This window comes from Carassius carassius, chromosome 3 (assembly GCF_963082965.1).
Source record: "Carassius carassius chromosome 3, fCarCar2.1, whole genome shotgun sequence".
NCBI classification, from domain to species: domain Eukaryota; kingdom Metazoa; phylum Chordata; class Actinopteri; order Cypriniformes; family Cyprinidae; genus Carassius; species Carassius carassius.
In genome coordinates, this window is record NC_081757.1 from 8,537,803 (window position 1) to 8,548,467 (window position 10,665).

Here is a 10,665-nt window from a genome sequence, read left to right on the forward strand (position 1 = left end):
AGAACTGTGATTTTATCACTCTGTGAAACATTTACAATGGTTTTGAAGTATAAATGTGATTTTTATTGGCATGTTTCTTCTTTTGTCTGAAGTTTTGATGCCTTTGAATTTAGACATCTATACTATACATTTTATTTTCTGGTCACTGGTTAAAATTTATTAAGAATATATGATAAAACTTGCTGATAGCTGTTAAATAAAATCTGATCACAGCTGTGGGCATGAAAAAGGGCAACTGTATTTTTGACTCATTAGCTGATCAGTATATTTTAGTAAACTAGGTTTAAATCATTTATCATATTTATAGATTTCAGCATTAAGCACATATTTTTCCTGACATAACATAACATCCTGTCTTCATGTATTAAATTCAAAATGATGATCAGGACTTAATTTCTCAATTTAAATATTTTAACGGCACAGTAATGCAGGTAAGAGGAAGCTAGAGAAGCGTGTCTGTAATCTCAGCTCTTGATTCATATCTGAAATCAGTCCTGCATGCTAAAGCAGAATCTGAATCCCTAATCTTTTCCTGTATGGCTGCTTCCCTTAGGCGACATTTTCAAGGTGGGCTGTATTGATTATCACATACACAATGATGAATGTCATGACAAATATGGTTTATTAAAGCATAGCTTACTCATTTTTACTTTCACTTTTTAGCCTGTGGATCACAAAGTGGCTCCAATCTTTTTAACTCGCACTTTCATGGTTTTAGTTAATAATCTCATTGGAAATGTTAAATCAGCTCCACCTTGTTCTCTCTCCTCAAAATAAAACAGAGTCTTTTAAACCTGCAGAAGTGAAGACCCTCATAGTCAGCAGAGTTCAGCGCTGATGATAAAACTTAAATTGAGATTTAAACTGCCCGGCGAGGACCTGAGGTTTATTGGGGATGGAGGTCATGCAGGAAATTAATCCGAGGAATATTTTCTGGGCGCCAAGATATAAACTATTCTGCCAGAGAGACCTGAAGAAAGAGGCATGAGAGAGAGAGAGACATAATGTATATGAGACAGAATGAAATAATCTTTTTTTTTTTAAGTCTATCATTTATGAAAAGTGCTATTAAGATTCTCATCCATCTTTATGGCAGTTGCAAATTAAAATAAGAGTCAGTTTCATGCATTTAAGAGGCTCCAAAACTAAATCTGTCACTAGTAAAACTTCAACAGTAATATAATGAAATAGTGATGATTTCTATTTTGCTCACCCCCCCCCCCCCCCAAAAAAAAAACCAAAACACATACCTCTACTTTTGAACAGCTGTTCATTGAGAAAAAATACTTTTTTAAACCAAAGTGTGCAATTCCAGCATCTACCAGCAGGCACATGCATCAGATAGACCTTGAAATCCCAATATTTATTTATATTATAGAAATATAATACTTATTAACATTTAGTTTATGGAGCTATTATTATGACAAAATGATTTGAATTTGAATTGTGTAAATTTGAATTATTTGCAATTGTAATCTAACAAAATTGAATTTTAGGTGGTAGTTTAAATAGTTCTGAATTAGATTTTTTTAAACGAATATTGAACATTTGAAATTTAACAAACTGAAATGTTTTTATGGCTGAATTTTATAGAAATGTATTCTCAAAAAGCTAGTTTTTTGTTCTGAATTCTTATACTGCAAATATTCATTAAAAAAATTCAGATTCAAGTTTTCAAGATGAAGAAATTCGGAACTTCAAATTCAGTTTTCTAAAATTCAATGTCAAAAATTCAAACCCAAAAATTCAGATCTTACAGAAAGTAGGTCACAGGTCATCCACAGGGAAGAGTAGATGATCTCAGAAAAGTCGAACAGAGCATTTTGGCCAATTGGGGACTACGGAAGTTTTCCAGCGTGAAAGTGGTGGTGGTTCAAGAGGTTGCCACTCTCTGACTCTGATCATGAATTGCCCGGTGTTGTGTTATATTCGGTTTAGTGAAAAACTGTTCCAGTGGGTGGAGTTAACATGAATATTAGTTTATATTAGTTATATAAACCATATATTAGTTTATTTTTTAATATTTGCCAAACCCTTGGACCCAATATTTATATGCAAACTTCACTAAATAACAATCATTATTTAGCAATAAACATTCATATATATATATATATATATATGAATATATATATGAATATATATTCATATATATAATATATATATACACGCCTATAATTATTTTTGCAATTTTTTCTCACAATTAAAATCTTTTTGATATCAATCATTATTTTGCAATAAACAATTCATATTTATTTGAAAACCTGTTTAAATTTTCCTTCTTTTTTTTTGCCATAGACATTAATATTTATTTGAAAAAAATTTGGGAAATAATCATTATTTTGCAATATACATTAATATTCACTTAAATACCAGTTTGGAAACTTTTTTTTTTCCAACAGACAATTTAAGAAACCAAAATAACCCTGCATATTTTTGTTTAATAGACATGTTCATTTTAACTTGATTAAAGTATCAGTTGTAAGAACATGGCACTAATCTTTTGCTTGTCATTGTACTTGTCGTATTCTTGCATTTAATAAAAAATAATAAAAAAAGGTAAATTCTTCGAATTCACACTCATGAAATCATAAAATGTGTGCTTTTTCATCTATAGCTGCATGGCATGAAATCCATTTTCCTTTTTTTTTTTTTTTGACATTCCTGCAATGATTGGAAACTGAAGTAGGGCTGTTTAGATGACAATACAGCCAGTGCAGTTGATAAAGGATAAGGCAGAGTTTTTTTTTTTTAATCTATTATTGAAGCTTTCCATTTTGTAGAAGAATGAAAAAGGCCTCTTCTGTTTAGTGGACACAGACAAAACACACTGCAGCTTTAATATAGAATGAAGCTGTTGGACTGGCAATGAGAGGATCTGTATCAGAGTCCATCCGTTATTTAGAAATGATTAAACACATCAATATTGGCATAAGTAGCTGTGATTTATCTGGAATAAGCCCTAGGTGGAAAGATATGTGACATTGACCAATGCTCACTTGGAAGCACGCCTATAATTGTGTGTGTGTGTGTCAGTAATATTATTATTAACTCAAACTAAAGCTATTTAACCTGAAAATAAAGCACGTATTAGATGAAAAATGTAAGCTAAACAATAGTAAAATAACACTGCATGGTGTCAATCTTAAGTCTCTCTCTTGTTGTGCCACAACACTGTCAGTTAGCTGAACAATAACCACTTAAAACATGCAGAGACAAAAAAAAAACCTTATGCAAACTAAGGCCCAAAACATACTATTTACTCAAGCATGCAAATAGATGCATGTGAATGCTTAGCCAGCATATTCCAAACACACTTCTCGGTCAGCATACTTATGCAATTAAAGCGAATATTCAGTATTAACACAATGCCTTAAGCTAAACTGTTCAGCAAGATTGTCTTGAGAAGAACAGAATTTCTTACCACAAAAATTCATTATGTTAATTATGCAAAATAGGGAAGTGTGTCTGTTTACTTACGAAATATTTCTGTACTACTACTATATATAATTATTTCTGTCCTAAAAGTCGATCATTTTTAGAGACTCCAGCTCTTCTCGAGTGTTAATAAGATTAATGTTGTCACACTTGAAGTCTCTGTCAATATTAAAAAGCACGGCTGGCCCGACTGGTGCTGGACGACTCTCTCCTGGATTGATTATAGCAGTAAATGTCCTGATAGCTAATTATCTTGAAGCAGCCATCTGGAGTTAAGTTTCTTTTGAAAAAGTACTTTACGTATGTTTCAGCTACCTGAATTCTAATATCTTACAAAAGTTTGTGGTCAGTAAGACTTCTGTTATTCAGTAATTATGCATTAAATTGAAAAGATTTATAGTTTAAATAAATGCTTTTCTTTTGAGCTTTCTATTCATCAAAGAATCCTGAAAAAATATATCATGGTTTCCACAAAAATATGAAGCAGCACAACTGTTTGAAGAAATGTTTCTTGAGGAGCAAAATCAGCATATTAATATGATTTCTGAAGGATGCTGTAACACTGAAGACTGGAATAATGATGCTTGAAAATTCAGCTTTGGCCACAGAAATAGATTACATTTTAAAATATATGCAATTAGAAAACAGCTGTTTTAAACTGAAATAATATTTCACATTATTACTGTTTTTATGTTCTCATAAATTGAACTGAATTGAATTTGGATGAGTCTGACCTGGAACATAATAATCATACTCAGCATTTTAACATAATACAAGGGTTAAGTCCTGTAAAATTTCTCTTGTACAGAAATAATAATAGCATATGAGTTTGAAGCAACATGCAGACAGATAGATTCCTGAAAAAGTGAGAGAGAGAAACAAGTTGGAATAGAGCGAGAGAGAGAAGATCGAACATAAAAAAAGAGAAAAATGGCGGGTGAAGGGAATAGTGTGAGAAGTATTCTGAGAAAATCGATCCCTGGAGTTAAATGCAAAGGCATTAACAAGTAGAAGTGTAATGGAGGAGCTGTTTGTCTGTGTGAAAGGTCTCAAATCCCCACTGTAACGTCCAGCTACTAAACAAACCGCCATAAAGAAAGTCTGAGTGTATTATTAGTGCTGCAGGACTGGGCCGAACAGATGCGCTCTCGCTGGGCTTCATCTCTGACAGATGGCTGGGAATCAAGAACCAGTTGCATTTGTTCAGATATAATGAAACCCAATGATCTCCATGACTTTCAGTTTGATTAATAGTTTCTGAATGTCTGCATTCTGCTTCCAAAGTGCAGGGCACACTAAAATACTCAAACTGTGGTTCCTGCAGCATGACTGAATCTACAGAGAAAGAAACCTTTGAGCACGCAGTCTGTCGCGAAACATTAGAAAGACTAGAATATATTCACAGCATTCCCGTTATAGTCGCACACAACAGCAGCCGTTAAACATGACCTGTACTTCTGTAATGTCTGATTCATGAACAAACCACTCTTACTCTTATCCTTTTTCTTGAATCAGTTAAAGACTCATCTATCAATCAGTCTCAAGTTTGTGAGCTATCGGATTAAATGTACTTTAAATTTGAGACACTCGTTTGGTTTAACTTTGTTGTTCATATACAGTTTAGAGTCTTTTATTGCATTAAAGTTGCTTAAATTAAAAACGAAATATTCAAATTCACAGCAATTCAAAACAAGATGCGTTTATTTGGGGAGAACTTATATATAATAATAAAATGTATTATTAATGTGTTAATTAAAACAACATTAAAAGCTTTGCATTCGATATCTATTATTTTTCATCATTCATACATTTTTTTTTACGTTCAGTCATTTTAGTTCATACAGCAATATCTGTAAATCCTCTATATTACTTTATTTGTGTATTATCTTATCTTAGATGTTAATACTTTTTTTTCAAAGAATATTTAATGAGTGTTTTTGTCTTAATGTGAGATCCTTTTACTCTCAAGTAAATAAAAAAGGGTAAAAAATGAGTATAAAAATTTGCAAGTGCAATAAGAAAAAAATAGACTTAAATTAAACATTAAATCTATAAAAAAACAAGTCTTTATATTTTCTGCAGTGTTGCTGCTCAAATAAATGTATCTTATTTTAAGGATTTTCGGGCTTTACTGAAAATAAAAATCTATATTTTTATGTTTAATTCATTATTAATTAGTGTTGTCAAACGATTAATCACGATTAATCGCATACATAATATATGTATGTGTACTATGTATATTTATTATGTATCTATAAAAACACATGCATGTATATATTTAAGAAAAATGTTGCGTTTATATAATATATATTTATATATAATATAAATTATATGAATATAAATATATACATAAATACATGCTATAACAAAAATTATTTTGGATGCGATTAATAATTTGACAGCACTATTATTAATGCATTATTAATACATTTTATACTTGTAATTAATTATAAAATTACATTTAAAAGTTGTTTCTGCAGAATTTGTTTTTGTTTAGTTTACAGTTAGAACTAATTGTGAGGGTGGCTTCTTCAAACTAAAAATTTAAATAACTGATAACGGAATCATTATAAGAAATCGAGTTTAAAAAAGTGTAAAAGTGTCATCTGAAATGGAATGATAACGGCTAAATCTCCTGCCATGATAAATGATATTATCTGCAGGCTTCCATTTTGTGCACAATGCAATACAACCCAACAAAGGCTGAAACACAAGACAGTCCAAAGAGGTCCAAGAGAGCATTTTCCCCTCTAGTCACTCGTAAATTGAGTTGTTCTTCGTGTCAAGCCTGAGTGGCACTGTAGTTTCTGTCTCACACACACTGCGTTATCTCCAATCCCAGCTTCGACAGCCTAGCACCCTCAACGGCTGAGTCGTTAATCACAGCAGCCAATTATCTTTTTAGAGACCATTTAATCACCAAAACATGTGGGTACAATACAACAAACTCAGCTGAGGTCAGAAACATTTGAATGAAAGTGCAAAATCAGCTATGTGTTCACTCAATACACTCCCATGCAGTTTTGCATTACTATAATATCTGTGCCATATCAGGTACCTGTCTGTAGCAATAAACATGTTGACAACTTTAACTTACATGAGGAAGATTATTTTAAGACTGTTGTTCTGAAAGAGAAAACGGAATGTAGTTTATGCTAATACTTGCTTTAGGTGCTTAGGGTTGTATTATGAATTGCAGGCATATTTCATAACTAACAGTGCTTGCAGTGTTCTTATTTTTGCTTAAATGAATAGTTCATCCAAATTTGCTGAAAATGTACTCTCATGCCATCCAAGATGTAGATGAGTTTGTTTCTTCATCAGAACAGATTTGGAGAAATGTATCCTTACATCACTTGCTCACCAATGGTTGCTATGCAGTGAATGGGTGCCGTCAGAATGAGAGTCTAAACAGCTGATAAAAACATCACAATAACACACAAGTAAACTACACAATCTTGTGAAGTGAAAAGTGTACATTTTGGGTGAACTATTCCATTAAAGTGTCAGACCACAGTTTTTCTATTTTAATTTGAACTGGACTAACTATGGTATTTTGCTAAAAACAAGGCCGCCATGGTAGATTTTTTTCAAAGGGATTGCTATGCATTTGAACTTATATATACGAATAACTCTCAAAACTGAATGCTGCAAGTCAATTAAAATCTTTAGAATTGCTGTTCCATACTAAATGATAATATGCTGTGTTTAAAAGGCCGATCAAGATATGATTCAAAGGGAAATCATATTACTGCATGCTCATAGTTATGCTGTTTCTCTGTTCAAACTTGTAATCCTAAAGTATTACTCATCAAAAATCATTTGTACAACCAACAATTGTGTTGTGTTTTAAACGAAATTTCTATTGAATAATGTCCTATGTTTTTTAAAAAGTCTACATAATCTTCAGAAATGAACGACTCCTATTTTGAAGCCTTAAAATACAATCAGCAGAAGCAATAAGCTAAACGCTGGATGTAAATGAATTATACCACGGTTACATGACTTTAACTCCACCATTAATGGCTCTTTTAATCATAATTTAAAACATTTCCCCAAAAGGTTTGAGAGGATAGTTTGAAAGAGTGTAAACACAACAAGGCTGTAAAAAAACGGTCAAGTGAATGCCTTTTTCATTTATTACTGATGGATTTTATGTTGTAGAATAAACTTGAGCCAGAAGTGCTTGTTTCTGGGTTTTCTTCTCTGTCTCCTTTCATCAGAATACAGCATATGTTTGCCTTAGTTTCTCAAGAAAAGTCTGATAAACATCAGGCTGGTCTAGACTGCTTTTTTTACATGCAAAAATGAGAAGAAAACATTAAGTCGTGCAAAAAACAAAGTGAGAAGACCCTATAAAGCCTTATAAGCAAACCTTATTTGCAGAACTATATCAATAACTCCCTCTTAGGCCTAATATCAGAATTTAGAGTTGTAACTATCCATTTAACAATAAATAAGATAAGATGAAGTCTCATTTAATTCACTGAATTATACAACATTTAATACATAAATAACATTGATGTTGTGACAAAAACAATCATTTCGGGCACACTTTATTTTAAGGTACCGTTCTCGCTATTAACAAACCATTAACTACAACTTCTGCCTTCAATAAACTACTAATTTGCTGCTTATTAATAATAAGTAAGTAGGATTAGGGATGTAGAACATCGTCATGCAGAATAGAGCTATGGGCTTAATAAGCTCTAATAAACAGCCAATATGTTATTAATATGCATGCAAGTAAGTTGTGAGAATTGGTCCCTACACTAAAGTGTTATCATCATTTCATTAAAATGACTCATACTAGCCTATTTATTATTCAAGGGCTAAAGGTACTTTCCGTTTCTGATCCACTCTTGGAGTTTATTGATATTGTTTTGAGTTGAAATGAGGTCATTAAGTTTGTTTGGAATAACGCTATATCATCATATTGGTATCCAGCCTCACGCCTCCTCGTGAAGACTCTGTGAAGCATCACATATTGAATTTGGCGCTCAAATGCACTGTGATAAATGAGAAATGTTCTGTACATTGAGTTAACTGTATTAAAGAACATTACATGTTTAGACCTCATTATTTAGCCCAAGTACACTAAAAGAACTCCCACAGTCATTTTCTATTCACTGTAAATATGCAGAAATCTAAGGCCTCTTGCAAAATATGTTACCAAGACTCTGGTATAAATCATCATTCCAAGATGTAGATGAGTTTGATTCTTTATCTAAAAGATCTGGAGAAATTACATTACATCACTTGCTCACCAATGGATGCTCTGCAGTGAATGGGTGCCGTCAGAATGAAAGTCCAAACAGCTGATAAAAAAATCACAATAATCCACAAGCAATCCACACCATTCCATCAGTACATTAGTTAACATCTTGTGAAGTGAAAAGCTTTGTAAGAAACAAATCCATCAATGCATTTTATCCATTGAGTCCATAACCCATAACAATGCTTCCTCCAATGAAAAGTCCATCCCCTGTTGTCCTCTCACATCTAAATACACGGAAATATTTGTTTTGAATGGTTTTGCACTGATGTATATTTCGTATTTTAAAAATATTTTTTGCATATTTCTCTCCTGATTCAGACGAGCTGACTTTTTCACTGGAGAAATCAATATTATGGATAACGGCCCGGAAGAAAAAGTTTCCCTTTCAGAAGGTTAATAATCTACACCCATCTGAATGCATTTGTTGTTTAATGTTTTAAATATATTTGTGTAAACATATTCAACTACTACCTGTTGGTGAGCAATGTGACCTTGCACAAATTATGTTTATGCAACACACACTAGAGTCAATAACTAACAACAGATCTACATCACAACCAGTCATAATCAAAGGACAGTAAAAATACAATCAATGCTAATAAGAAATGCACTAGCAAATAGGTTTTATTTGTTTCCTTTTTGTGTGCAGACAATAAAATTGACTGAAGCTGCAGTAGATGAACAAAACAGCAGATATTGACACACAATCTGCTACTGTCCTTCTGTACTTCTACAGTCATATTGACAAATGACTCCTCTCTCACTCTACATGGGTGCTGAAAATCTTTCATAAATGCAGCACGATTGGTCAAAACGTTCAACTGACAAAACCATGTCTTAAATGAATGGTCCCTTTATACAGATTATCTGTGGGAATTCGAGATTAAGGTGTACTGGACCTAAAGTCCATTATAGATTCATTCAGCCAGATCAATTTACTGGACTTTCTGGCAGGCAGCAATTTACTTCTCTCTCCGTCTCTTCAGCCACAGATAAGCGATCAGGATGGTAGCAGAGGCCTGGACTGATGCGGACAGACCGAAGCGATGGAGGAGACAACGCCAGACCCTGCTTTCGTGGACGTGGACCAGGGTTTGACCCTGACATGCATCGCCTTTCTCTGTCTGCTGCTGGTGGCAATGATCATCCGCTGTGCCAAAGTCATCATGGACCCTTACAGCGCCATTCCCACCTCCACCTGGGAGGAGCAGCACTTGGACGACTAGCAGATTTTCCCATGACCTTGGCAAATAAACATGCACCTGCATTCAATCAAACCCTAACATCATGTTACAACCAGTAGACAGATGTCTGTGGGATATTTAAGTTGCTAGTCATCTTCTCGCATACAGCATCACTAGCTTTGAAGTCGTCTTTATGGAAACTGGGTTGAATTCTTCCCAACCAACACTGTTTTATACAAGAAGGCATGAATCCCGAAATGAAGTTGATTTTGACACCCATATCCTTTTTTGCCCCTGCCCTGAATGGGCTTCAGTTAAATGAAAACGAAATCACTCCAAAGCGAAGCACAAACAAGCCAAAATCAGACACTTCCAACCACACTAACCTGACGTTCTCACAACCAATGCATCCTGAATTTGTAGTTAAACAAGGGAGCAAATTCATATTTTTATATTTCATAATGATAAATGATATACACATTCAAGTAAGGCACTGAAAACTGCATTTTTAGCATTGCCACAAGGGGTGCTATAGCTGTCTTCTTAATGTCAATTTTCTTTTTCACAGTCATGGTGAAGCAACAGTTTGCTTAAAGGCTAGTTAACAGCCAGCATGTTTATTTATGGTTTATTGGCACAGTAATTTGCTGTTAACTCTATCACCCCCTTGAGTAGCACCACTGCAAATACAATATTTACAATTGGACTGCATACTTGTAATACATTGGTCAAGCATTCACATTTACAGACTTGCACAAAGTATGATCT

At 33.4% G+C, this 10,665-nt stretch overlaps 1 protein-coding gene across 1 annotated transcript in view; it reads left to right on the forward strand.

The window, feature by feature from the left end:
* Positions 1-10,392, forward strand: part of LOC132113937 (cortexin domain-containing 1 protein-like) — a 10,939-nt gene extending 547 nt beyond the window's left edge. The window contains exon 2 of the mRNA XM_059521999.1: positions 9,700-10,392. Coding sequence (XP_059377982.1) covers positions 9,760-9,939 — 180 coding nt within the window. The 5' untranslated portion in view covers positions 9,700-9,759 and the 3' untranslated portion in view covers positions 9,940-10,392. The remainder of the gene's footprint in view (positions 1-9,699) is intronic.
* Positions 10,393-10,665: the final 273 nt, after the last annotated feature.